This window comes from Chanodichthys erythropterus, chromosome 20 (assembly GCF_024489055.1).
Source record: "Chanodichthys erythropterus isolate Z2021 chromosome 20, ASM2448905v1, whole genome shotgun sequence".
NCBI lineage: Eukaryota > Metazoa > Chordata > Actinopteri > Cypriniformes > Xenocyprididae > Chanodichthys > Chanodichthys erythropterus.
The window spans coordinates 9,354,241-9,380,547 of NC_090240.1; the positions used below are offsets into that span (position 1 = coordinate 9,354,241).

Below are 26,307 nucleotides of genomic sequence, written 5' to 3' on the forward strand. Positions count from 1 at the left end.
AAAGAAACATCACATAATGTAAATAAGTTGTCACAGAATATGAATATGTGAATAACTCAATTTTGACAAAAATGTCAGACAGAACCTAATAATTCCAAAGGGACAATATAGTAATAGTTACTTAGTGTGTTAATAAATGCTTTATTAACACATATTCCTACTACAATTCACGATTTATTCAGGTAATTATAAAACATTTAGAAGTGGTCAGTTAACTATTTTGTGAGCTTGTCTAAAGAGAGGACTATATATGCTTTGTAAAGCTTTTATAAATGAGATTTAAAGGTTCAGTGATCTTCTTCACTGCTGTTCTCGAATGTTTTAAAGACCCCCTGTGGTGAAAATCAAGTTTTTAATGTTGTTTATATGTCTATATGTCTATGTAGTAAGTTTTTTAATATGCTTTAAGACAAACCATGTGCAATTTATAAGTCAGCACCAGAGGTTGCGTCAGACTTTCGCACTGTCCGTCATTTTGATGGACAGGATAGTAAAAATTCTGTCATAACCAATTATTACCAGTCATTTTAATTTTTAGATTTTAATGATAATACGACGTTTAATAGATTATTTTTTCATCCACATTTTCATTTTTATTCACGAGCTTACAGGATAAGCAAATGGGCCCAGGTTTTGCATTTATTTATATTATGAAAAGAAAGTTGAACAAAGACTGGGAACAGTTGTTGCGGATCATGAGTGAACGTGATCATCCCTTCCTCTTTACTACTATACAGAATGAAATAAACATGAATGAACATCAGAAAATATGTAGCAACATACAGTAGCTTATCGAAAACTGTATCACATCCTAATCGATTCAATCAAGTGTTGGAAACAGTGTCACGTAACATTGAAAAGCCATTCATTGACCATAAACTTGATAGTCAGCAGAAAAATTAACAAAACAAACCATTTAGGTTATCCCGGTAAATTTTCTGTTGATATGAAAAATTGTGTAGATTTATCAATATAGCGAGTCTATTACAATGTTATGATGAACTATAAGCCTTTCTCCAGCGACGTCCTAAGTTGTTCAAAGTGTTTGTAAGGATATTGATTGTTAGAAGGCAGCTGTCTGACTCTAAGATGAAGAACAGGAACGGTGTGTGTAACATTAGTAACACATTATTAGCTGTTTGATAACGTAGTCAAGCAAAAGGCTAATCATATTAATTCATATTAATTAATGACAGAACCATTGCAAGGGCTGTGCCAAGTGTGCAAGCGCATAGGGGCTCGCGCCAAAGTAAAGTGACAGCTGACTTGAAGTAAAGCCAATGAAGTTCATGTTTTTGTCCTTCAAAATATTTTAATACTATAAAACATAGCTAAAACAATATTGCTCTGGGTGTGTGCATGTGACCGTGATTCATGTGCATATGTCAGTCAGTGTGGCCTCACATGTCAAGTTCTGAAAGAGCTTTATTCAGTCCATTATAAATTCTGATTTTGGCCGCCTCTGGAATGGATCAAACCATAGATATTAGCCTACCTGATAACTTCAAGTAAATACGCTAGAAATCCACGCTTATTCAAGGTTGTGCATTTATTTCATGTACGGATAAGGCACGGGCACCTGCAGGATCTCATCTGAATGTTTTTTTAAATCTCCAAAAAGCAACAAAATTGTCAAACATCCATTTAGCACGTTCACAGAGGAAAAAACGGCTGCTTGTTCTCTCAATACTGTCTGTTTTACTGAGAAATCTCTTCAGGCAATTTAGTGAGAGAGCAGTCCAAAAGATTGTAAGTGGATTCATAATTTAATTCATAATTAATTTATAATTTAAAACGCAATTTAGGCATCAGAAATTAAACTGAATATACGAAGTGAAGCAAGCCTTTTTTCTTAAATATCCACAACACAAACAACAAATTGCTTGTCACTATAGCAACACTAGACTCTCTGAGTTGGCGTGAGCGAGTGGAGATGGGGCTAATTTGCATATTCATTGATCTGTGTATATTAAATGAGGCACGGTTGTACAGTTACATTCAAGCTATTTTAAGGCATAAAGACATTTTTTTCACTTGATTTTTTTTTTTAAATATGTCATTTTGGTGATCAAAGATGAGTTTCAAGGGGTAAAATAATTGACTACAGGGAGACTTCAAAGTTAGTACTGAGGTAGTTTTGACACTAGGAATATAGCTTTATTAACACACTAAGTAACTAATGCTATATGTCTAAATAATTAGATGCATAAATGTACATTACATTTTTTTATTAATCATTTACTTACACTTCCTAAATGATCTTATGAACCACTGACAACTCCTAAATAACTGGTTTGTGAATAATGTAATACATAATTTAGAAATGATAAATTCATCATTAATAAAGTATGAAAATACAATTATTAAACTCATTATAGATATGCTTATTATATATATATATTATATATATATATATATATATATATATATATATATATATATATATATATTATATATATATATATATATATATATATATATATATATATATAAAGCATTTATAGCTTTATTTATAAATGGCTTACTAATGTCTATTAATGTTATATAAATGATGAATTGACTGTTAACTAATGCTTAACTAATGTTTAACTAATGCTTCATAGCATGAGTTATTATAAAGTGTTTCCAATTTGGGTTGCGTTTTGGTGTATTTTCTATTCCTATGTCTGAGAAAACGCCTTTTGTGTCCCACAACGAACAAAAAAAGTATTGTATAACAAATAATGGTTAGATGATTACAGAAATGTTATTCATTTTAAGGGTTTAAAGTGTAGTTTTGTTTAACGTTATTCTCTGAAACCATTTTGCAGTGAAAGTCCCGAACAGAGCAAAATGTTTTTACATTTAATAATTTTTAGTGCTGTCAATATTGTACATTTCAGTGTATGAAAGCATAAGTAAATATATGTTGTAGAACCACACTTTGCGTAAAAATACATTCTCGTGCGATCACGTTGCAGAATAACTAAAACCAATAGTGTAAATGAGAACCTATATCTAAAATAAGGGATCAAAATGGCAGTTTATTCATAATTATTGGCATATTCTGGTCAGTAAACTTGAATATCACTCAATAAGTGCAATAATTAATGAGGATTTAACTTTCACTTTAGAATAGGGGGTCATATTGCCTTTATTATTACTGTATTAATGGCAGTTTAGCCTTAATTATTGGCTTATTCTGGTCAATAAACTTGAATATCACTCAATAAGTGCCATAATTAATGTGGATATACATTTCACTTTGGGGGTCAAATTGTCTTTATTATATTAAAATAATATATGGCTTATTAAATTGTAGAAATATACACTCCAGTATGTTTTTCCTGTATTTCACGGTGTCCCTTCAGGACATAAACTTGTTGCAATGAAGAAGACAAAGTAAACCGTAACACCATATCTGAAATGTAAGAGTGTTACAAAATAAAAAATAAAAAAAATCCACTGTCAGACATTCTGCTCAACCAACGCTTGCAAAGTTGGTTACACTGACACATCTGCTTGATCGTCCAAATTTTCAGAACCTTAGTTTTAAATATGGATATTTTTCTTACACAAATGCAGCGCTTCGCTTCAGAAGGCCTTTACTAACCCCCCTGGAACCGTGTGGTTATCTTTTATGATGGATGGTTGCACTTTTTTGGGCTTCAAAATCTCATCCTCTATTCACTACCATTATAAAGATTGGAAGAGCCAGGACATTATTTAATATAACTCTCATTGTATTCATCTATAAGAAGAAAGTCATATAGGATGACTTGAGGGTGAGTAAATCATGTGGTAATTTTCATTTTTGGGTGAACTATCCCTTTAAATGTAACACTAGAGATTGTGTGCTGCATGTATTTCATATCTGCTACACAAATGTGCACCCTTTGGTTTGCTTAAAAATGCAGGCTCAACACCATAAGTGTTGAAGTGTTTCCTTGTAAGCAAAGAGTATGACAGCTCTCTCTTCTGTATGTTGTTTGTTTGCCTTAGCAAATGGCTTCTTTGTGTCTGCTATGTGCCTTGTTTGTTTCCTTCCACCATTAATTGTACTTTGTTCTTATCATTCCCAGCAGGCCTTCCAGCTGCTTTTCCACTCCTTTATCCCTCTCAAGACACAGTCCTACTAGGGCACATGTCAAACTCTGCTCCTGGAGGGACACTCTCCAGCAGAGTTTAGCTCCAACCAGCTCCAAAACAACTGCCTGGAAGTTTCTAGTAATCATGAAGACCTTGATTAGCTGGTTCAGGTGTGTTTAATTAGGGTTGGAACTAAACTCTGCAGGACAGTGGCCCTCCAGGACCGGAGTTTGACACCCCTTTCCAAGGGTTTCCATTGCTTTTCCTGACCCCACTTAGTCTTTGAGTCCAGTCAGCTCTACTCCTCCCAGCAGAGGAACTCTTTGTTAACCCTGGCGTACAGATGGTTTCTGTTCTCTGGGCTTACAGTGCAATCTTCTAATAAACCTGTCAAATTTATCGCTCACCTTTCTGGGTCCTACAACCTCTCTCCAACTAAAAGTCTATCCAGATTTTATTCCCATCAATCCTCTTTTACAAACTGACATTTGTTTAAATGATGCACATGACCACATAAAGAAAAATGTGAATATTAATGGCCAACATACTTGAGTTTCTCTAGTTTATAGTGTGGATCCTTCAGTAGAGTACAAAGCAGCTTCACTCCTGAGACTTCTGGGTGATTGTAGCTCAGATCCAGCTCTCTCAGGTGTGAAGGGTTTGACCTTAGAGCTGAAGCAAGATCAACACAGCCTTCCTCTGTCACCATACAGCCAGATAATCTACAAAGACACACATCAACAATAAAGACCATGGGAATTGCTCGAAGATGGAAATAAAACAGTTATTAGTTCTCAGCTTTTCATTTCACTGTTCTATGGACTTCCATAGACTTCAAGAGTGGAAGAAGATGATGACGTAACTAATGTTATGAAATACCTCAGTATCTCTAGTGTACAGTTTGTACTCTTCAGTCCAGCACAGAGAAGTTTCACTCCTGAATTCTGCAGGTCATTGTTACTCAGGTCCAGCTCTCTCAGTGAGGAGTTTGAAGACTTGAGAACTGAGGCCAAGCCTTTGCAGGATTGATCGGTGAGATTACAGATGGCCAGTCTACAGAGAATAAACAATTTTCAGAATAATCACACACAACTATAGTTACTTTCCCTGGTAATTAGTTACTTTTATAATGATGTAACTCAGTTACTAACTCATTTACTATTTGTGAGAAGTAACTAATAACTATAACTAATTACTTTTTTAAAGTAATGTGCCAAACACTGCTAGAGAGTACTGCGAATGTGCAAAGATGTAGAAATGTCATAGTGACATATGACCTGAGGACCGAGCTGTTGTTGTTGAATGTTGTTCTAAAATTTTTAAAACACACTAGTCCTTGTTTCAGACTTTCACCAACAGAAGCCTTGTTTTAGGCGAAGGAAGGGGCGTTTTTACTGTTTGATTAATATAAGCAGCATGGCACAATGGTTCATGTGCACTTTGTCATCTAATTAGATCTAAAATAAATCAAGTCCACTCTTTAAAACAAAGAAAATAAGCAAAAAGAAGCAAAACTCGGTATATTCATGCAGTGTGCGCATGTCAAAAAATAAATTCCATTTGAAGCTTGTGACATATAATCACACACATCAACCGGATCCCTTTATTTAGCGTTCATGTAAACTCAAACTTTGGATTCATCAATCGGAATTAACTAATTGTAAATGTAGCTAGTGTTATGCATGTCTTCAGATAAATACCTCAGAATCTGCAGTTTGCAGTAAGGACTCATCAGGCCAGCAAAAAGCAGCTCCATTCCTGAATACTTCTGATCATTGTAATATGGCTCTAGTTCTCTCAGGAGGTCACTGGATGGTTGTGAAGCTAAATTGAAATCTTTAAAGGATTGACCTAAGAGTTTTAAGGGAGCCAATCTAAACAGAACAAAGTGCAAAAATCATCATTCAGCTTCACAAAACAAATAATACTCATTTTTTTACTTGATTTCTGATACCTGACCTGACTGATCACAAACCTCAGTTTCCCCAGTTGACACTGTGGTATGTTCTCTCCTAATTCCTGCAGGTTAGTTGAGTCTTGCTCTCTCAGAAGGGGATCTGATGATTGTAGAACTGATGACATACTTGCAACAGGGAAAGGGAGAAAATAACAACACATTTGGCACTGTCAAATTGTAAAATTTACCAATATTCTGACAGAAAACATTTATTATGATTGATGACACTTATGGGGTCTGTGTCACCACTAATCCCATTGGCCACTTAAAAATGATGACAAAAGCACATTCCATGGTGAACTTGCAAAACTTACAAAATTTTGTATAGATTTATAATAGTTTTATAACTCCCTTTGTTTGAACGAACATCTCAAAATGATCACATTTGAAATTGTTTAAATTAATCTCCTATAGAAAACTTAGCACATATTGTTATCAAATAGTTAAATAGTTTGTGAGCAGTGCTTCGACTTATGGTGCAGCAGCACAGTGGGCGACTTGAGTTTTAGTCCTTGCTTGAGATACTTTCCTGATCCTGTTCAACCTCTCTCCTATTCACACAATCCAAAAAATATCTTTAAAAAATAGTTCTCTCAGTATCATTTAAGTTCTGTGGCAAAGCGTCAGATCCCTTAAACAGGAGTTGCAGTGTAACCAGGAACTCCAGGAGCATATTATTTTCTGCTGCCTCCGTGATACCTTGAGGTATCACAAGTTGATGTACAATTGCTGCATCTTTACCAAAGTTTAGGCTGCCTTGCTCATCTCAGGTTCCGTCTAGACAGCCCAAAAATGTACAGAGCATAAAAAGGTTAGTCATGGTTGCACTCTTCCATGCCCTTCCTTGCACTGTAACAAATTGGTGTCATTTTTACAGCAAAATTCTACAGAAACTTACTGTTTTACCATTTTAAAATTTATTACTGTAATTTGTAATGCATTATGGGTCAAACAGAGTATTACAGTTGTTAACAGTATATTTCCCATTCAGCAGTAAATTAATTTACAAGTAGGAGGTGTTGTCACAGTAGCTCATTTGTTTTTACAACTTACTGTGATGTGGAATTATGGTATTGCATGGGCTGAACTCAGGTTTGAAAACTGGTGGACTGCAGCAGGGCAAGAAAGGTCGAAGATAAAAGGAATTATTCAATCAATTTTTGTTAAGTTAATTTAAATTTACATCCATATATTAAAATCTAATGTATTACATTTAATGTTAAGCGATTCATATTTTGAACAGAATAGACCTAATGTCAGATGTAATTAGGGATGCATCGATACCAAACTCATGTACTTGTACTCGTAAAAATACCCGATACCAGGACCGATATCTCACGTGATGTAACTGACAGAATTTTCCATGCACAGAGACACCGGCGGCAACAGAAACATTGTCAGCCTTAGGGGTGTGGAAATACTTCTAAATTAATGATGACAACATATAACATTGCGAACTGCATGCTTTCAATCACAATTTGTTATTAATTAGTGGGATTGGCGGAATTGCAGTGAATGACACAGACCAGAAGCGCTCTCTCGCAAGCACTCTCTCTCTTTCTTGCGCGCGATCCCAGTTCTCTCAGACAGCACGTGATCAGTTCTCCTCACACCTGAATGGTCAAATGCACAAATATTTGTCAAAATGAACCATCGTGTGGAGTATCTCACGTAAATACAGTTGGTCAAGGCTTAAGTGGACGTAAACATTTGGGTGAAAACAGGATACGTGTCAGTATCCATGGATTCGGTCTTAAAGGGACCTGTAACACAGTTCGTATGTACGGGAAGGAGGCGGGAACCGGCAAAAGTTTAACAAAACTTTAATTCCAAAATAAACAAAGAACAAAACGAAAGTAATGCCGGCAGACCCTCGCAGACGTCTGCCGGCCACACAAACATAATAAAACATAAAATAAAGTCCAGGCCTGGTCCTCTGTCATCCTTCACTGTCGTCGCTCCTCCTTTTATGCTCCCGGAGCTCCTCCGCGAGAGACTCAAGGCCGGTGCGCCTCCCAGGTGATGCTCGTTATCGCTTGCGTCACTGGCCTTGTGCCGTTCCCTCACGGCTCTCGCCCACCCTGCTCGTCACAGGACAGTAGACTATATTTGCCATTAATGTTAATAAAAAAAAACTTAATATGTTAAATAAATGTATACATGGTAAATAAACCTTCTGTATCTGAAAAACAAGTTTATTTAATTTGTATCTCTATAGTATTTGTTGTATTGTTTGTAATTTGTTTGTAAAGTCATTATTGTGTAAAGCATCAAATAGACATTACAAAAAGTAGATTCAGTAAGAAACATTTTATATGATTCAACACAGACTTTATTACACATACTATTTTGGATGATAAATGATAACTGACTTTTTGGGATAACTACACCTTTCATTTGTATTTTTTTATTTTTATAATATTTTATTTATTTTTTTATTACTATGGAAATATTAAATTATTTTTTAATTAAATTAAATGCTGCTGTGTGTTGCTTGGAGATTAACAGTTTTGCTTTGTCTATATTTTTGTTGGCAAAACAGACAATATTGTGTCTAAAATAGCACAATATTAACTTCTTGTTCCCTTTCAGTTGGTCACGTTCGACGTACGTCAGTAGTGACCGACGAATTGGGATATCACTAGAGAGCTCTATCAGCTTCGAGAGAACTAAAACAAGCCAATGGAATTGGCGTGCGATATTTGCATAATGCGCACCGCCTCCGACAGGTGTATATAAATAGGAAACCGATGCAATCGCACTCGGTCTTTCGCTTTGGAACCAAACATTGGTGTCCTGCTTCAGACTTCACTAAAGTGAAACTAAAAGAGCCTGAGATTCAGCATCTTTTTTGTGTTGGTGTCAAGGCACTACAGCGAGGTCGCAAGCTTCCCGAGGAGCCTGAGCTTAAAGCTCTCAACTGCTGTTTTCACAGCAAAGTGAATTTCCCATATAACACGCAGTTTGTTGTTGCGATTTGGGCCGGTTCCTCTTGGTGTGTTCGGGGAGTGACAAACCAATTCGTCGGTCACTACTGACGTACGTCGAACGTGACCGACTGAAAGGGAACATCTCGGTTACGTATGTAACCCTTGTTCCCTGAATGAGGGAACGGAGACGTACGTCCCGTCGCCACAGTTTCTGTACCCTCGCTGTTGTGCGGACACCAGTTGTCTCCTCAGCGAAAAACAGAGTGCGATTGTATCTGCTTCCTATTTATATACACCTGTTGGAGGCGGTGCGCATTATGCAAATATCGCACACCAATTCCATTGGCTTGTTTTAGTTCTCTCGAAGCTGATAGGGCTCTCTAGCGAAATCCCAATTCGTCGGTCACTACTGACGTACGTCTCTGTTCCCTCCTTCAGGGAACGAGGGTTACATACGTAACCAAGAATTTATTGAACTATTGTATAAAATCAGTATCACATATCTGTAAGCTTAAATCTACTAAACAATATTTTAGCAGATTCACTCTGTATTTAAACGTGATTGTCTCTTCTGAATGTCAACTGTGTTTACCTGGCCACTGGTACTCTTTAGCAGCATGAAAAATAGGCTAAAAACAAATTATTCAAATTGTGAATAGAATAAATATAGAAAGTGAGCAAAGCACGCTCCCCTTAATATAATAAAATAATAATAATAATAATAATAAATTTTATTTAAAGGCCCGTTTCAAAACACTCAAGGACACCATACATTTGAGTGATAGTCATAAAAATCAAGATAGCAATACAACAAAACAACAGCTGTTTAACCCTTAAATACATGAATGTTTTGCCAATCATTCTTACATATTCGGGTCTTTAGCGACCCGGATCTATATCTAACATGGATCGATCTCCACCTGTCGCAATAATATAAAACTCCCCTAATATTAGAATAACCATTACAGAAGAATAAAATACACCATATTTTGTTACCTTTTGGAGCTTGGAGGGGTTCATTTTGAGCAGAAGTTTTATGCCATCATCACTGTCCTCATCAGTACATTCAGCAAATTATAGATTTGAGAATATTTTTGAGATCGCGAATATGAGCCCATTTGTGATCTCAAACATATTCTCAAAACTATCATTTTCAACATCTTCAAAATCAATATTTTGATCGCTGAAAGCTTCACCAGATCCTCCATCAAGTGAAAGTGACACTCATATTCGATTGCATTCAGTATTTGCTCTACAGTAAATCCCTGAGCCATTTCATGTTTTGCCTGTTCTTTCGTTTTCTGTCTGAATGAAACAACACTTCATCATTGTGTATCAGACTTGTGGAGAGTAACAAAGTACATTTACTTCATTACATTTACTTGAGTAGTTTTTTGGAAAATTTGTACTTTTTAGAGTAGATTTAAATGTGGATATTTTTACTTTAACTTGGTACATTTGTAATGAAAAATATGTACGGGCTACATTCCTCGTTACTTTATTTTAATGCAATACCGTATACATGTTAAGAAATGCATAGTTTACTCCACGTGCGCTGTCTCTTTTTTTCATAACCGATGCCCCATTCACAAATGAATCGCTCTTTTGAATCGATTCTGGTCAAAGACTTGATCAAACAAGTTGGCAAAACTGTCTAAATTGTTTTGCAAATCAGTTTGAATGATTTGTTCAGTTCCCTGCACGCACTGAATTGTCTGAAGCAGTTTCTCATTCTCACTCAGAGCGTTGGATGAAGTGGGAGTGGATCTACAGTCAATTAATAGCAAATCTGCAAATGCATCCTATTGTTTGCCAGCAATGAAGATCTTTATTTGTTGAACTGCGTATGCTGCCAGTGAACAATTCCTCAGGTATCGATTTCATTCGATTTCAATTTATACAGCCAATAGCCAACATTTTACAACCAAACAGATTATTACACCACAATAGCAAAGTATTTAGCATTTCTTTACCATTTTTAATGGACATATTTTTTCAGGTTATATTCTCTATAATGAATTGATTGAGGAATATCAAGATGGTTGATGTCTAACTTTGAAAAATTAATGAGGAAGAGGGTAGTAAATGTCCCGAGTCGATAAAGACCCGAGGTATGGATTTAAGGGTTAACATTAGAGCATTTAAAATTGATGAGACCAACTGAAGTATATAAAGAAGTTTGTGAGGTAACCCAAATAGAAGAGAGTTACAATAATCAATGCGTGAAGTGACTAGAGTGTGTACAAGCATGGCTGTGGAATTGTGTGTGAGAAATGGGCGAAGATGGCTGATGTTCCATAGATGGAAATATGCAGAACGAGTAATATTGTTCATGTGTGTTTCAAAAGTCAAAGTACTATCAAGGACGACACCAAGACTCTTAACCTGAGAAGATGAGAGATCATAGAATTATCAATTGAGATTGAAAAGCTAATGGATTTTGCCAAATTGGATTTAGTGCCAACAAGAAGAACCTTTGAGGAAAACCAGGAGGAAACCAGGATTTAATCTCTTCTAGACAATTTAAGAGAGAAGAAGAAAGAAAGAAGAGTAGAATTTGGGTGGGTGGGTGTTCTACCAGGGTGGCATCTGCCCTAAGAAAAAGCTTTGCCACCCCAAAATTATCACAGAATAAAATAACCAGTGTTTCAAGTACTGCTTTTCAGGAGCGGCACTTCAATAAGATGACTAAAAAAAAATTGCATAACGCAAAGTAATGGCAAGAAAGCGCGTCTTTCAGTAAACTGTGCATGATGGTTTCACGCACACGCAGCGCGCCCAGTGTGATTCATTAACAAAGGACTCTTATGAACTGATTCTTTGAAAGTCAAAAACACAACGCAGCCAAGTTCACTTTTCCATATTTGTACATGAATCGGAAAATTACTGCTTCCCGGCTATACTCATAAGTCCTGTGAGAAATGTAGTCTCATCCGAATATGTCTGAGATTAATTTTCGTAATTTTTTGGCGAGCTGATTCAGCGACCGCCCGCTCCACTTTCATCATGGATAAAGGTATTTTTGCCATCCGACGAACCAATAACATGAAATCAATACGGAGATCCCGATCACAGAAAATAATAGCAGATGTAAGAATCTATATGTATTTTAGCTTTTCTCGATTGCTAACACATTATAAGTGATTCAGTTGGCCCAGTTTCCCAAACCATTCGTTCAGTTATCAAAACAAAGACACATTTCTCAAAACGTTTAACAATGACAACATTAGGTAGCAAAACTGATGACACACACCAGTCAAAATCTGAGAGAGCTGAATGAATAATTTACAGGGGTTTTAAACTTACACAGTACCAGTAGGCTACTTTAAATGAGGGACATTTCACGTTGTACACCCTCAATGTTGTGATTGTCAACTTTCTTTGTAGCCATTTGTTATATGTATACTGTATTTTTTTTGCAGCACTGAGAAATGATTGCCTTGGGATATAGTCTTGTGTCAGAAGACCAATACACTGCTATAGTACTGTACTGTAATGAAATTTAGCCAAATGTGCAGAGGATGCTGAATTTACTTTTACTGCAATTGACAGTCTACTGTATTGTGGTGCATACCAAGTTCATACTTATTTTTATCATGCTTTTCATCTACTGCAAGATCAATGTATAATAGTAAAATGAAAGAGGTATTTTTGTTACAGTGTTATATGAATTGATCTCACTAGTGTTCACCAGGCAGTGCAGTAGTCTGTGTATTTATGTTTTGTGTATCATCTGATGCCAAAGTTTGATTTTGTCAGACAAGAATACATTTTTGACTAGAACGTTTTGACCTGGACGTCTGAGGTTTGTGCAAGTTGGTGTATAGTTTTGATATATTGTGTTTGGTTGTGAGAAAATGTTGAATTGTTTCATGAATTGTGCGTTAGCAATCAAGAAAAACAATATGACTGAAAAGTTTGAAGGACAAATTTATGTTGGCTTGTCATAACCCAACTTCAAGTCTTGTTTAAAAAATGTAAATACTTTGGTCAGTTAGTCCAAAATATAGATGTTCTGGGTGATTGCTAAAGTGTTGCTAGGTGCTTGCTAAGAGATTCTGGGTGGTTGCTGGGGTGTTGCTAGAGTATGTGGTTGATAGGGTGTTCTGGGTGAACACACACAGACATTCCCACCTCAGCTAATAACAGAAACTCAAATTGTTTTGTTGATCTTTTACTTGCACTAAAATGTGATTTATACCATTGAAGTAGCCTGTGTAATATTAATAAAACTGCTCATCTCCTTTAGTGATACAAGCTCAGACTCATTTAGAAGTTTTTCATATATTGTATTTACTTGGTGCCATGATGGATATTGAAATTTTGTTATTTATTAATTTTAAACAGATTCTTTCTGGTAATGCAATGTTTGTGAACACAATTGTGTAAGGCTATAAATGTCCAAAAAACTATGCATGAGCGCTTGTTTTGGTGTTGCCACCCCTCATAGACCTCATGCCACCCTATAAATAATTTTCTAGATTCGCCCCTTTGGATAAATTGCAATATGAGAGGGCGCCAAAAAAAAAAATCTTGCCTAGGGCGCCAAAGACGCTAGGGCCGGCACTGTCAAGTAGGACAAATATAGTTAAGAGTCCAGAATCAGCTGCCATCAGCAGATCATTAACAACTTTTACCATGGCAGTCTCTGTACTATGCAGTGGACGAAACTGGACTGAAATTTTTCAAACAGACTATTTTTAAAAGGTGAGCATAAACCTAAAATGCAACAACCCTTTACAAGATTTTTGAAAGAAAAGGTAGATTGGAAATTGGGCGAGAGTTGGAAAAATTAGTAGGGTTATTACAACAACCTTAAAAGATGAAGGAACAACCCCAGAGGTGAGAGAAGAATGTATAATATTAGTTACTATACCAGATAAAGAAGATAAAACGGGCTTTGACCAAGTGAGTAGGGAGCAAATCTAACTGACAGGTGGAAGACTTAGATTGTCAGATAAGACCTGATATTTCATCAACAGTTGGATGTTCAAAACTATAAAATAAAGAAATAAGAGAATCATGGGAAGGCAGATACAACAGATTACATGCCAAGTTATTCTGATGAGTTCATTGTTGATGAATATTGTCAATTCTAGTGTTAAAAAAGGTCATACATTTGCTACATAAATCACTAGAATATAGGTGAGATTTCATATTCGCTAATCTGACCTAATTATAGTAGAATAGTTATCAGATTTAGCTGTTAACTGTTTAGCTGAGCATACTTGTAATAAAGCATGTGATCTGTACACCTATCTTTATGAACAGTAACTCCAGTTTTATTCCAAGTTCCAGTTTTAGTCAAAATTTTTAAAGCTGCATGTCAAGCACAGGAAACCAAGGAAACCAAGTCATCCGGAATATAAAAGTATGAAGAAATTCCATCAGAAAGAGCAGATTGATTAATGTTCTTAATATTCTGAAATGAGATGGAACGACTTGTGTTGATTTTCTCTACCATTAAGATAACACTGAATGATATTCTTCACTTATTCCACTTATTAACTGATATATTAACTGATCTGATATGGCCAAATTCAATGCAAGACAATTACACCAAAGCAACAAATAAGGTCAAGAATGTGACCTTTACAGTGAGTTGGAAAATAAATAAATTGTTGTATTCCAAAACTATCAAGGCATGATATTAAATCCCTGGTGAGAGTGTTATTGACATTGTCCATGTGTATATTAAAATCACCCAATATAATAACATTGCAAGATGTAGAACACAGTAAAAAAAAAAAAAAAAAAAAAAATCATTTAAAAAAAAAAAAAAAAATTGTATTGTTCCTGGGTGGACGATAAACAGTGGCTACAACAGTAGGAACAGGTCTGTTCATTTGTAAAATAATGGACTCAAATGATTCATACAAAGGCACGGTTATGGGAAAGACTTTCCACTTCTCATTATAAAGTATCGCAAGCCCTCCTCCTCGGCCAGAGGCACGAGGGTTGACAGGTGTAAACAAAGCCCGGAGGAACAGTTTGATTAAGCTGTGAGAAATCATGCCATGTTTCAGTCAAACAGAGGGAATCAAGCTTTTCATTCAGAAGACTGAGTGAATATTGAATAAACCAAAAGTAAGATTTAAAGCTAGCTGTTCTATGTTGGCTAACACACTGTGATGAACTGTCCATCTTAACTTCTTTGAAGGACATGGAGTGGACGACCAGAACAATCTTATTGGATTGTCATTGTAAATATAATTCCATCATGACCCGCAATGGATGTACTTCTACCGAGGATAGTAAATAATATCCTGGTGAGACTGAAGAGTTGTCGGTTGTTCAGTGACGCAGAATCACAATGAGAACAATTCTGCCGTAATATATTGAAGTGTCGATGTCACTGGATGATAGATTAAATAAAATATAAACAAACTCTGGGATAGCTCTGTAAGAAGGGAGCGTTGCCAGAGACCTTTATCAAAAGCGTCAGAATAATCAGTCAGGTACAAGTTTAAAAGACACTGAATTGTTGATGTTTTTCTTTTTGGGTAAAACAGTCCTTTGATCAGTTTAGTTAAAACAACCAGGAAAGGCAACAGTAATCAAACAATAAATACAAAACAAAATAAAGCCGTTAGAGAACAGCAGAAGCAGTTCGCACTAGCGTTCACTCCCAGTCACTCATGTCAGTATATAATCATCATAGCTGTCAATCAGGCACGGCACAATTGGCTACAATGCTTAACGCTGCCTTTAACAGTTTTCAGACAGAGCGTAAACACAAACGAGCAAGGGACCATTTGAAATCAGCTGTCAAATGTACCGAATTGAGTCTAAATAGTCTTGGGTATTGAACCCGCAGTCCGCCCATTAAAGGGGTGGTTCGTTGCGATTTCACTTTTTTAACTTAGTGTTTAATGTTGCTGCTTGAGCATAAACAGTATCTGCAAAGTTACAGCGCTGAAAGTTCAATGCAAACAGAGATATTGTCTTTTAAAGTTATCGTACTTTAATGCCTACAAAAACGACCGGTTTGGACTACAACAAGCTTCTTCCTGGGTTGGTCACATCATAAACCCTGCAAAACACTGCCCCCAGGAACATGCAACAAAGTGGGCGATGCCATGTCGCGTGGCATAATGGAAGTGGAAGAGTTGTGTACACCAGACGCGAGTGGCACGACGCGTCAAAAGATAATAGAACCCATTATAATCTGTGATATTTTACTGAAAGATGGAGCAGTTCCCATTTTAAAAGCAGAAGCTGCTTTTTATTGGCTTCAAACTGTAAGTATGTTTTATTGTTTGTACATGTCTTTTAAATGTGTAAGTTCTGTTGCTATTTTTTGGTTGCATCAAGGACGTAAACAAAGACCAATGCATTTTTGCTTCGCTAGCCAGTTAGCTAAATTCTACAAATTCTACAAACAGCAACAAGAGCAACAACAAACTTCTATGTTCATAGACAAACAGTTGTTCATGCTATAAATTAAACAATACCTTTACAAAAATGCTACTACTCAGTCATGTATTCGGCTACAGTAAATCTTTAATCAGGATAAAACTTTATATTGAAAGCTATCAAACAGCAGTGACGTAAATCCTTAAAGGACTGTAAACCATTGTTCCCCCCCAACATTGGCCAAAACATTGATCCCACTATCACTCCAGTCAGAGAAAACAAAAGGTTTATTATATGAAAGAAGTTTATGATTACAGAATAATGGGGAATTGGAATGCCAAATATGATCATTATGGGAAAACACTGAGGTAGCCCACCAGGTAGAAAGATTCAGTCAGACTGTGACAGGTTGCAAAGTAAACGTCCAATGATAAAGCTTAAAGTCAGATAATGCAAGTCCGCTGGCATCCTTGCAACACTGCAGTGTTGAATATTTTATACAGGGAGGCTTGCCGTTCCATATGAATTTAGAAGTTAATCTTTGCAATTTAGACCAATAATCTAAATGTGGTGACAAAAAAATATATATAATGCACAGTAAAATATCAATTTTAATGACAGAAACCCGGGCTTGTAAAGATAAAGATAATGTTGACCAATAATATATATCCTGGAAATTTTTCAAAGCTATAGTGTGCAGAGAAGGAGAGATGTCCACACCCAAATATCTAAAACTGGTAACATTCAGAATAAAACATGATAAAACCGAATTAACAGATAAATTATTTAAGTGCATCAATGCAGATTTAGTCCAATTAATCTAAAAATTAATTAATCTTAAAGACTAAATATGATGAATAGACTTAGCTGTCATCTGCATATTGTGAAATTCTATGGGAAGTATTACTAAAAGTGATATGACTAATTTTCTGAGCAAGAGGCTCAAGAGAGGGGTAAAATGTCTCAGGTTACGTATGTAACCATGGTTCCCTGAGAACAGGGAACTCAACACTGCGTTTATGAGGACAAGAGATGGCTGTTGACGAGGAAGCAGGTGAGCCTGCTTCCTCTTCAACAGCCATCTCGTGTCCTCATATGCGGTAAACGCAGTGTTGAGTTCCCTGTCGAAAGGGATCAAGAGTGCCGAGAGGGGGCAGCCCTGACACGTCCAGGCTCATCTGCTTCCTCTTCAACAGCCATCTCCTGTCCTCATATGCGGTAAACACAATGTTGAGTTCCCTTTCGAAAGGGAACAAGAGTGGCGAGAGGGGGCAGCCCTGACGTAATATAGAACAGTGGTTCTCAACTCCAGTCCTCGGGAGCCACTGCTCTGCACATTTTGTATGTCTCTCTTATCTGACACACTCAATTCAGTTCATGCAGACTCTCCTAATGAGCTGATGATTAAATCAGGTGTGTTAAATAAGGGATACATACAAAATGTGCAGAGCAGTGGGTCCCGAGGACTGGAGTTGAGAAACACTGATATAGAAAACTTTGGAGAGGGGATGCTACCTGTCATGACCACCACAGAAGGACTGGTATATAGTACTTTAACCATACCAATGCTGACCAAAGGGAATGCCATTCAAGCCTATTGAAGGCTTTCTCAGAATCCAAGGACATAGTGCACAATATGTCCATTCCACTAGCCGTGTATATAATATGCAATAACCGACAAACATTATCAGCTGCAAGGTGAGATTTAATAAAACTGATTGTTATGCACCAGTATATTCATTAATGCTTCTAAATGTGAGGCCAAAACTTTAGCGAACAATTTCACGTCACAGTTTAAAAGAGACAACAATCTACAATAACCACACTGAATCAGATCTTTGTTAGGCGTACAGATGGTACTCAGCCCGAATGCTTTTTTGTTGCCGCAGGTACCGTTGCGGATTTCGGCGGGAAATTCATTTCTGCTCTTGACTGCTAAGTGGTGCTATACCCATAGACTTTCACATGTTATTGAGTGGACGGATCACAGCTCGTTTTCGCAAGTAGCAGTCAACTGCGCCATGTGGAGATTAAAAAAATACTATCAATAAGATTTTTTAAAAATAACTTTTTTTTTTACTTTATCTAAATTATCTTTCTTCTGTTGAACATAAAAGAATATATTTTGAAGAATGTTGGTAATCAGACAGTTGATGGAAGCCATTGACTTCCATATTAGGAAAAAATTCTCTGGAAGTGATCGGCTACCATCAACTGTCTGGTTACCAACATTCTTCAAAATATCTTCTTTTGTGTTCAACAGAAGAAAGAAACTCATACAGGTTTGGAATAACATGAGGGTGAGTAAATGTTGACAGAATTTAAGAGTGAACTATCCCTTTAAATTTTATTGAACCCAGAATATTGTTTTAAAGTTTTAAGCATTGTTTGTAGTTATTTTGTGACTGTGATTTTGTTAAGATTTTCTGTAGTTGAAAAAGTAAAATTGTTGTTACCAGTGAAAGTCAGTAATTTGCTCTCAATTTCAATAAATATTTTTTTACAGGACTTTAACTGACAACTTTTTTGCTAGTAAATTCAGTCACTTTCACCAGCTGTAAATTTCAAACTGGTGAAAGTGACTGAGCTTGTAGAAAGAGAGGTGACTTGCGGTGGGCACCCCACTGGCACCAGGCAATGTTAGCTTCATTCCTCTTAATTCACCTTGCAAAAAACTTGATGCCAGTGGTACCCCAAGGAGACCATCATAACCACTGACTCAATATTGCTTCACTGGATATCAAGACAGGCTTCAATGGCCTGAGCTAGATATATTGGTTTTGTCAGTGCTGTACACAGTGTGTACAACATTTTGAAAAAGAAGATGATTTGTAAAGTTATTGCATCATCAGTACTATAATCAGTACTTTTTAAATGAAAATCTCAAACCTTGGTTTCTCCAGTTGACACTGTGGACTGTTCTTTCTGTCCTGCAGGTTATTGTTACTCAGATCCAGCTCTCTCAGAAGAGAGTCTGATGATTGCAGAACTAAGGCCGCACTTTCACAGCATTCATCACTGAGATTACAGCCTGCAAGTCTGTAACAGTGGAAGAACAGAAATATTACAATAAAATTCTCTACAACTGTCTTATGTTGTTCAAGATTAATGATCTGTGACTTCAAAGCATATGTGCTCTAATTATCATTGATCCAGAACACCTGAAGGAAGCTGCATCACTGCCAAGGACACATGACTCTTTTTTTTTTTAAGGAAATGTGGCAAGCTAGCATCAGCTTCATAGCATGAGTTGTATGAGTGCATGTACACTGCATCATCATCACATTAAGAAAAAAAAAAAGTGATTTTTGTTCACAAAATGAAAGTCAGTGGGGACCAATTTTGTTGTCCCCATTGGACTTTCACTGCATTGACAAAAACAGATTAAACATTTTTCAAAATATCATATTTTGTGTTCTACAGGAGAAATGCATAGAGATTTTAAATGACGTAAGGATGTGTAAATGATGACATAATATTCATTTAAGGTGAACTTTGCTTTTAACATTGATGTAGCAATCAAATCTAAAGTATAAAGCCATCAAAATAGATTAACATTAGAGTGCTGTGATTTGTTAAAAATATCCAAATCTATCTATAAGATATCAACATGGAGTTCTACTGCTTGTGGATAGAATGTTCAGGTTGAAATGGTATGTCGAAATTGCTACACAAGACAAAGTACTCTGGCAATAGTCAGTTGTACCAGAAAGAGTAAATATTAATAGAATAATAGAATAAGAAAGAAAGAAAGAAAGAAAGAAAGAAAGAAAGAAAGAAAGAAAGAAAGAAAGAAAGAAAGAAAGAAAGAAAGAAAGAAAGAAAGAAAGAAATAGTAGGGTTATTTCTGAAAGAACTATCACTTATGCTGTCATTTATATGCATGACCTTCTGGTATCCTTTTATTTTAATTTCTCTGAAGTTGCAAAAATGTGCAAAAGCAACATTGCTTTGGACAACAAAATACTGCAGACATTATCTCACCAGTGCTTAGAATGGCTAAAGAATTAAAAGTAGCGGCAATTTAGGGTGAATTACTTTGGCCCTTTTGTGCACTGCTTGATTGTGTTATGTCATGATTTTTGGGATACTTGAGATAATTGTGATACTTGTTACAACACAGTTTTTCTGAATATCAAGTCATGTGTTCCCATGCATAATATTACTGAATCATGTGAACACTCACATAACTTTTCTGCAGTTGTTCACAGCGGGTAAAAGTCTTTCTCTACCCACATCTGATGTGTTGTATTTCCTGAGGTCCAACTCATCCAGCGGCTCCTCCGACATCTGAAGCATGTAGGCAATTGCTGAGCAGTGAGCAGGAGAGAGTTTCTCTTCTGAGTGTTTGTCTGATTTCACAAACTCCTGAATCTCTGTGAACAGAGTCTGATCCTTCATTTCTAGCAAACAGAGGAACAGATTGATGGATCTGCTATCTAAGAGAAAACGACTATCTTTGATTTTGTCTTTAATGTAACACATGGTTTTCTTAATGCTCTCTGAGCTGTTCTCTGTTCTTATCAGTAGATCCTCTAAAAGTCTCTGGTTGGACTCCAGTGAGAGACCCAGCAGGAACCTGAGAAAAAGATCTAGGTGTCCGTTTTCACTGTTAAGAGTTTTATAAACTGCTGGTTTTAGTAGTTCACACAGAGAATTGTCCTCAGACCTGTACATCTCATATGAACTGCCCAGAAACAACTGTAGTGATTCTTTGTTCTTAATTACATGGGAGTAAAACACATAGAAAGCAGCAAGAAACTCCTGAAAACTCAGATGTATGAAGCTGTAGACTTTCCTCTGAAAAATCACAGATTCCTCCTTAAAGATCTGGGTGCAAATCCCAGAATACACTGAGGCATCAGTGACGTCTATGCCGCTCTCTCTCAGGTCCTCCTCATAGAACATCACATTGCCCTTCATCAGCTGATTGAAAGCCACTTCAGAAAGTTTCACAATCACTTTTCTGTTGGACTGCAAGAGTTTCTCTGGATCTCTCTCTTCATACTTCTGATTCCTCATGTTAATCTGAATCAGCAGGAAGTGGATGTACATTTCAGTCAGAGTTTGAGGAATTTCTGCACTCAGATCTTCTTTCAGGAGCTTTTGAAGCACAGTGGCTGAGATCCAGCAGAAGACTGGTATGTGACACATGATGTGGATGCTTCGTGCTCTTCTGATGTGTGAGATGATTCTGCTGGCTTGATGCTCATCACTGATTCTCTTCCTTAAATATTCCTCCTTCTGAGGGTCATTGAATCCCTGTATCTCTGTCAGACGGTTGATGTATTTGGAGGGGATCTGATTGGCTGCTGCTGGTCTGGAGGTGATCCAGATGTGAGCGGAGGGAAGCAGCTCTCCTTTCATGAGCTTTGACATCAACACACCCACTGATGAAATCTCAGTCACATCAGAAACTTTCTGAGCATCTGAAAACATCAGTGTGATTCTGCTTTCATCCAGACCATCAAAGATGAACACAACTTTACACTCCTCATAAATATTTGAGTTCAGATCTTGAAGTTCAGGATGAAAGTCCAGCAGAAGCCTGTGAAGACTGTACTGGTGATCTCGGATCAAGTTCAGCTCTCGAAATGGAAGCACAAACATGAAATCTACATCCTGATTGGCTTTTCCCTCTGCCCAGTCCAAAATGAACTTCTGCACAGAGACGGTTTTTCCGATTCCAGCAATGCCTTTAGTAAGAACAGTCTTGATCTGGTCTTTCTCCTCACATCCTGGTTTAGGTGAGGGTTTAAAGATGCAATTACAGTAGATTAGAGTTTCTTGTGAGCATTTTGTTCTGGTTGGTTTCTCCATTTGTACAACCTCATGTTCTTCATTCACTCCTTCACTCTCTCCCTCTATGATGTAGAGCTGTGTGTAGATCCTGTTCAGCAGGGTTTGATTCTCTTGCAGTTTGATTCCTTCAAATAAAGTCTCATACTTGTTCTTCATTCTGGTTTTGTGAGTCTCTTTTACTCTGCGCAGGACATCATCTGCTGGTGGGTAAGAATCCCGCAGCAGTGTGTGTGTCTGCAGAGCTGCTGCTTTGTTGTGCTGCCTGATGTGGCTCTGACAGGAGGAAGAAGTGCAGGTCAGATCTTCTCCTTCGCCACTGCAGAGACAGGAACAAGAAATAAGACGAATAGACAAATAATTATAATAAAAAAAAAAAAAAAGATTCATATAGAGAAAATACCTAATATTAAAGGTACAATTTGTGATATTTTTTTCCGCTAGAAGTCGCTAGAAGCCTATTCAAAACAAAGGCGTAGTTTGATGACGCCAAGTTTTAGAGCGGAAACTTGGGACATGTGGTCTCCATCTCAACGGACGGTGCAAAAGAATGGGGATTGGAGTCTGGAAGAACTCATGTTCGTGGATGCGATTTTTAACGTTACTGTAATATGAAGCAGAGCAGAACCGAGGGTTGCGGGAGCTGAACAAGGAGCTGAAGCGATTGATCAACACACGCCTCACGAGCAGCGGGGCTTTTATTATGACACAGTCGCCGGCGCCGCTTGCGCTTTTCCGGTCATGAGTTTACGGGAGCGGTCCTTGTCGGCAGAACCAGCGGCAGATGGTAAACAGTAATTATGTTCCATAAATAAGTAACACAATCCACCATAAAACGTGCAAGAAGTAAATAAGGAACTGCTTGAAGCGAGCTAGTGGTTTGCTGGACGTTAGACACTACTTCCGCATTTGTCCACGGTACTGTTGTCATGTGGTTTCTACGTCAGTAAAGGCGGTAACAAAGGTAACTGACGTCATTGACAGGCGACTGCACTGCCCCGTGTCACTGTTTAGAATGGGAATTTTCTCATGATTTACAAGTAGTTGAAAACATTAGAGATATTGTTAGTAATAAACTGGACAAAATATATAACACTAGCTTAGTGGTTTTTGGATATTTTACTGCAAAAATTTTACATATTGTACCTTTAAATGAGATTTTTATTGTTGGTAAGATAACCAGCCCATTGAAAGCCATCAAAACATGACATTGAGTGTTAAGGTGCATAAAACATACATTAGATTTTCTAGTTTCTTTCTTCTCAGCACAATAGTATTTCAATCATAGAAAAAAAAAAGTTTATACTCACACAGGGTAAGAAGTTGTAATTCCATTACTGAGATCAGGAGGCTGACAAATGGAGTCATTACTCTTCATAGACACAAAGCTGGATATTTGAGATGTTGTTTTCTGTTTCATTCTGGTGGCATAATTAGCAAAGTCATAGAAAAGTTGATTCAGGTATTATATACTTGTCATGGTGTAGGCAAGGGAGATAAAAAAAACAACAACACAAAAAGACAATCTAAAAGGAGAGGAAGATGACAAATACTCCAAATGGAGAACACAAACATAGGGAATCAATGAAATTGAAGGCTATTTATACACTCATGATGACAAAAGCAATAAACAGGTGAGGAATAATCACACACTATGGCAACAAATCAAACTAGGAAGTATCCATAAGAATGTGAAAACAGACACTACATGATCTTGAATAGAAACAATGTGTAAGTACTACAGAAAATAATCTGCTACATCATTATTGAGCTTAGTTTCTGATACTAAGGATATCGCACCTGGTGTTAGAGGTCACTGTTCCATTACTGAGATCAGGAGGCTGACAAATTGAGTCGTTACTCTTCATAGACACATGGCTGGATACTGGAGATGCTGCTCTCCGTCTCATTCTGGTCATATAATTAGTAAAACGAAGGGACTACAGGGACTACCTGCAAAATGAAACCATTTAATATGTTATTATAATTCAGTTTCTTGTTTACAGTAGAGCACAACACTGAGCACTCACTTACTCAGCAGCATAGGTTCTGGAATTATTCACTAGTTGCATTTACAAAATCAAGCATGCTAGTGCATGCCAGGGAAATTGTCAACTCACAACTCACTAGAAAGTAAGGCTTGTGGCGGTCAGTTTTGAATATCTTATGTAATTTTACTTATATAGTAAAATCATCTGGATTTAAGAATTTTTTTATATTTAGACTGGAAACAAGACAAAATACTAAATAAGAAAAGCATTTTTTTTTCATGCTTTTCACGCATTAGAAAATGAAGACTTCACATAATCTTATCAGCATGATGAATAAATTATATTAACTGGAATAAAACGAGTTTAAGAACTTGGGAATAGCACGAGTTTAAGCACTCTCACAAACACCTCTGTTAAAATCACGAAAACTGACTACACTGCAACATGAATCTCATTTTGTTGTTTATGATGGGAGAATTTGTGAGCTTCAGGCAGAATTCGGTCAGAAAGCTTGCACTGAACAAAACTTTTCATTTCAGCAATGACTAATCTGACTGCCTCTGATTGACCATCACATTCATAAGCTCAACAGAAACGTATGTGATTGGTTATAATGCTCAACGCTGCAAAATGAAATCTGATGGAATGCCGCAGCCGTAGGGATGGACGATTAATCGAAGCGAAACCAAAATTTAGAACCTCTATCTGATGTAATTTTCCCTGACTGTTGCACTTTATAATGACAAGAATCATACCGATGATATTCTTCAACAACACAACTGGCTCTGGACATGGTGCTCTCTGGTAATGAACAACACCCTCCTTTTTCTCCTCAGAGAGACTAATTTCAGAACTGCATGGGGAAAGACAGAGGAAAAGAATTTACATTACATTTACTTTCATTATTAATGGAACTGTAAAAATAAATAAATAAATAAATAAATAAAAATACTTTCTTTCTGCTACAGTTCTTAAATTTTATTCTCCATATTCAAACTCGCTCACCCACATTTGGTAACATCACCGACAAGAATTGTGTCAATGGGGTGAGAATTTCAGACATGCAGTGGAAGGGACTTTTTTTTTTTCACTGACTAATGACTTATATCTGCTGTGAGAAGTTGCTATCATAAATGTTCCTTGCTTAAATCTTAAAATCTTATTGCTTATATGTGCTTTTGTACAGTTAATGTACTGTATTTTTATTCTTTTAAAAGACATAACACAAATATGGTAGTTTCATAAGAAATGCATGGAAAATACTCAGAGTTCATACTGCAAAAAGCAAAAACTGATCAGAAATGAAACTCATGAGGGCTGCGTCCAACATCTTAAAAATTCTTTGGTAAATGCATTGCAAGGCAGAAAGGCATCAGAGCATGTCTGAATTCAATGTAAGCTTCCCTTCCTGTCTGATGAGATACCTTCATCTGATCGTTTTTTAAAGGCAGCACAGATGTATCCTTCGCTGCCTTTGTTTTCCAACAATCCTGTGCTTTCCATTCTGACAGTTGAGCTAAAAAATAAAGATGGTGTCTGTATGTTGTCAGTGTGTATGTAAATGTACGTTTTTGACCAACATTTTCTACTTCTGATGTTATTTCTAGTTAAAAATTGTAGTAATTAAATATCTATTGTAGTAATTAAATATCTGCTTAGTTTTCACCAAAGCTTGCTCTATTTTGTTGTAGATTAATAAACCGTTACGCTGCCTCAGAAGTCTGTCTGAAAATCAGTTTCGTGAGGGACCTTCATGTGCAAACGCTGCCTGCAGTCATTTGCCTGATAAGTAGACGCAGCAGAAGTGACCTTGTTAAAACGAGTGTGAAATTGCCGTCTTAACCAAGTATGTCGTTGTTGAAGTGTACTATTTATGCAAATGGGCCCCTGGAAGAAGAATGCAGCCTTCCGTTTGAGAAACACCTGTAGCAAAGAGCTAGAACCCAAGAGGCAACACAGCCACTAGATGGCGCTCCGGTAGCACGGCCGCCATTATGGGGTGAAAATACTAACTGGCCCATGGAATCCTTCACATCTTACGCACCCAAAATGTGCGAATTTCACTGCCAAATCAAAAGTGCAAAAGAACAGTTTTTTTTAAATTAAGACACCAGTAAATTGTATGCCTCCTACAGTAAATGTTGTATTGTCTTATATATGTTTTATTTTACCAGTCGTGGAATCTAACCATTCATCCATCTGAGGT

The 26,307-nt window shown here is 36.8% G+C and overlaps 1 protein-coding gene across 1 annotated transcript in view; it reads right to left on the reverse strand.

Moving 5' to 3' along the window:
* LOC137009725 (protein NLRC3-like) overlaps window positions 1-24,948 on the reverse strand; it is a 40,084-nt gene extending 15,136 nt beyond the window's left edge. The window contains exons 1-9 of the mRNA XM_067372179.1: window positions 24,857-24,948; window positions 23,911-24,063; window positions 23,421-23,531; window positions 20,498-22,429; window positions 19,201-19,350; window positions 6,044-6,151; window positions 5,769-5,942; window positions 4,948-5,121; window positions 4,617-4,790 (exon numbers count right to left, since the gene is read on the reverse strand). Coding sequence (XP_067228280.1) covers window positions 4,617-4,790; window positions 4,948-5,121; window positions 5,769-5,942; window positions 6,044-6,151; window positions 19,201-19,350; window positions 20,498-22,429; window positions 23,421-23,531; window positions 23,911-24,029 — 2,942 coding nt within the window. The 5' untranslated portion in view covers window positions 24,030-24,063; window positions 24,857-24,948. The remainder of the gene's footprint in view (window positions 1-4,616; window positions 4,791-4,947; window positions 5,122-5,768; window positions 5,943-6,043; window positions 6,152-19,200; window positions 19,351-20,497; window positions 22,430-23,420; window positions 23,532-23,910; window positions 24,064-24,856) is intronic.
* Window positions 24,949-26,307: the final 1,359 nt, after the last annotated feature.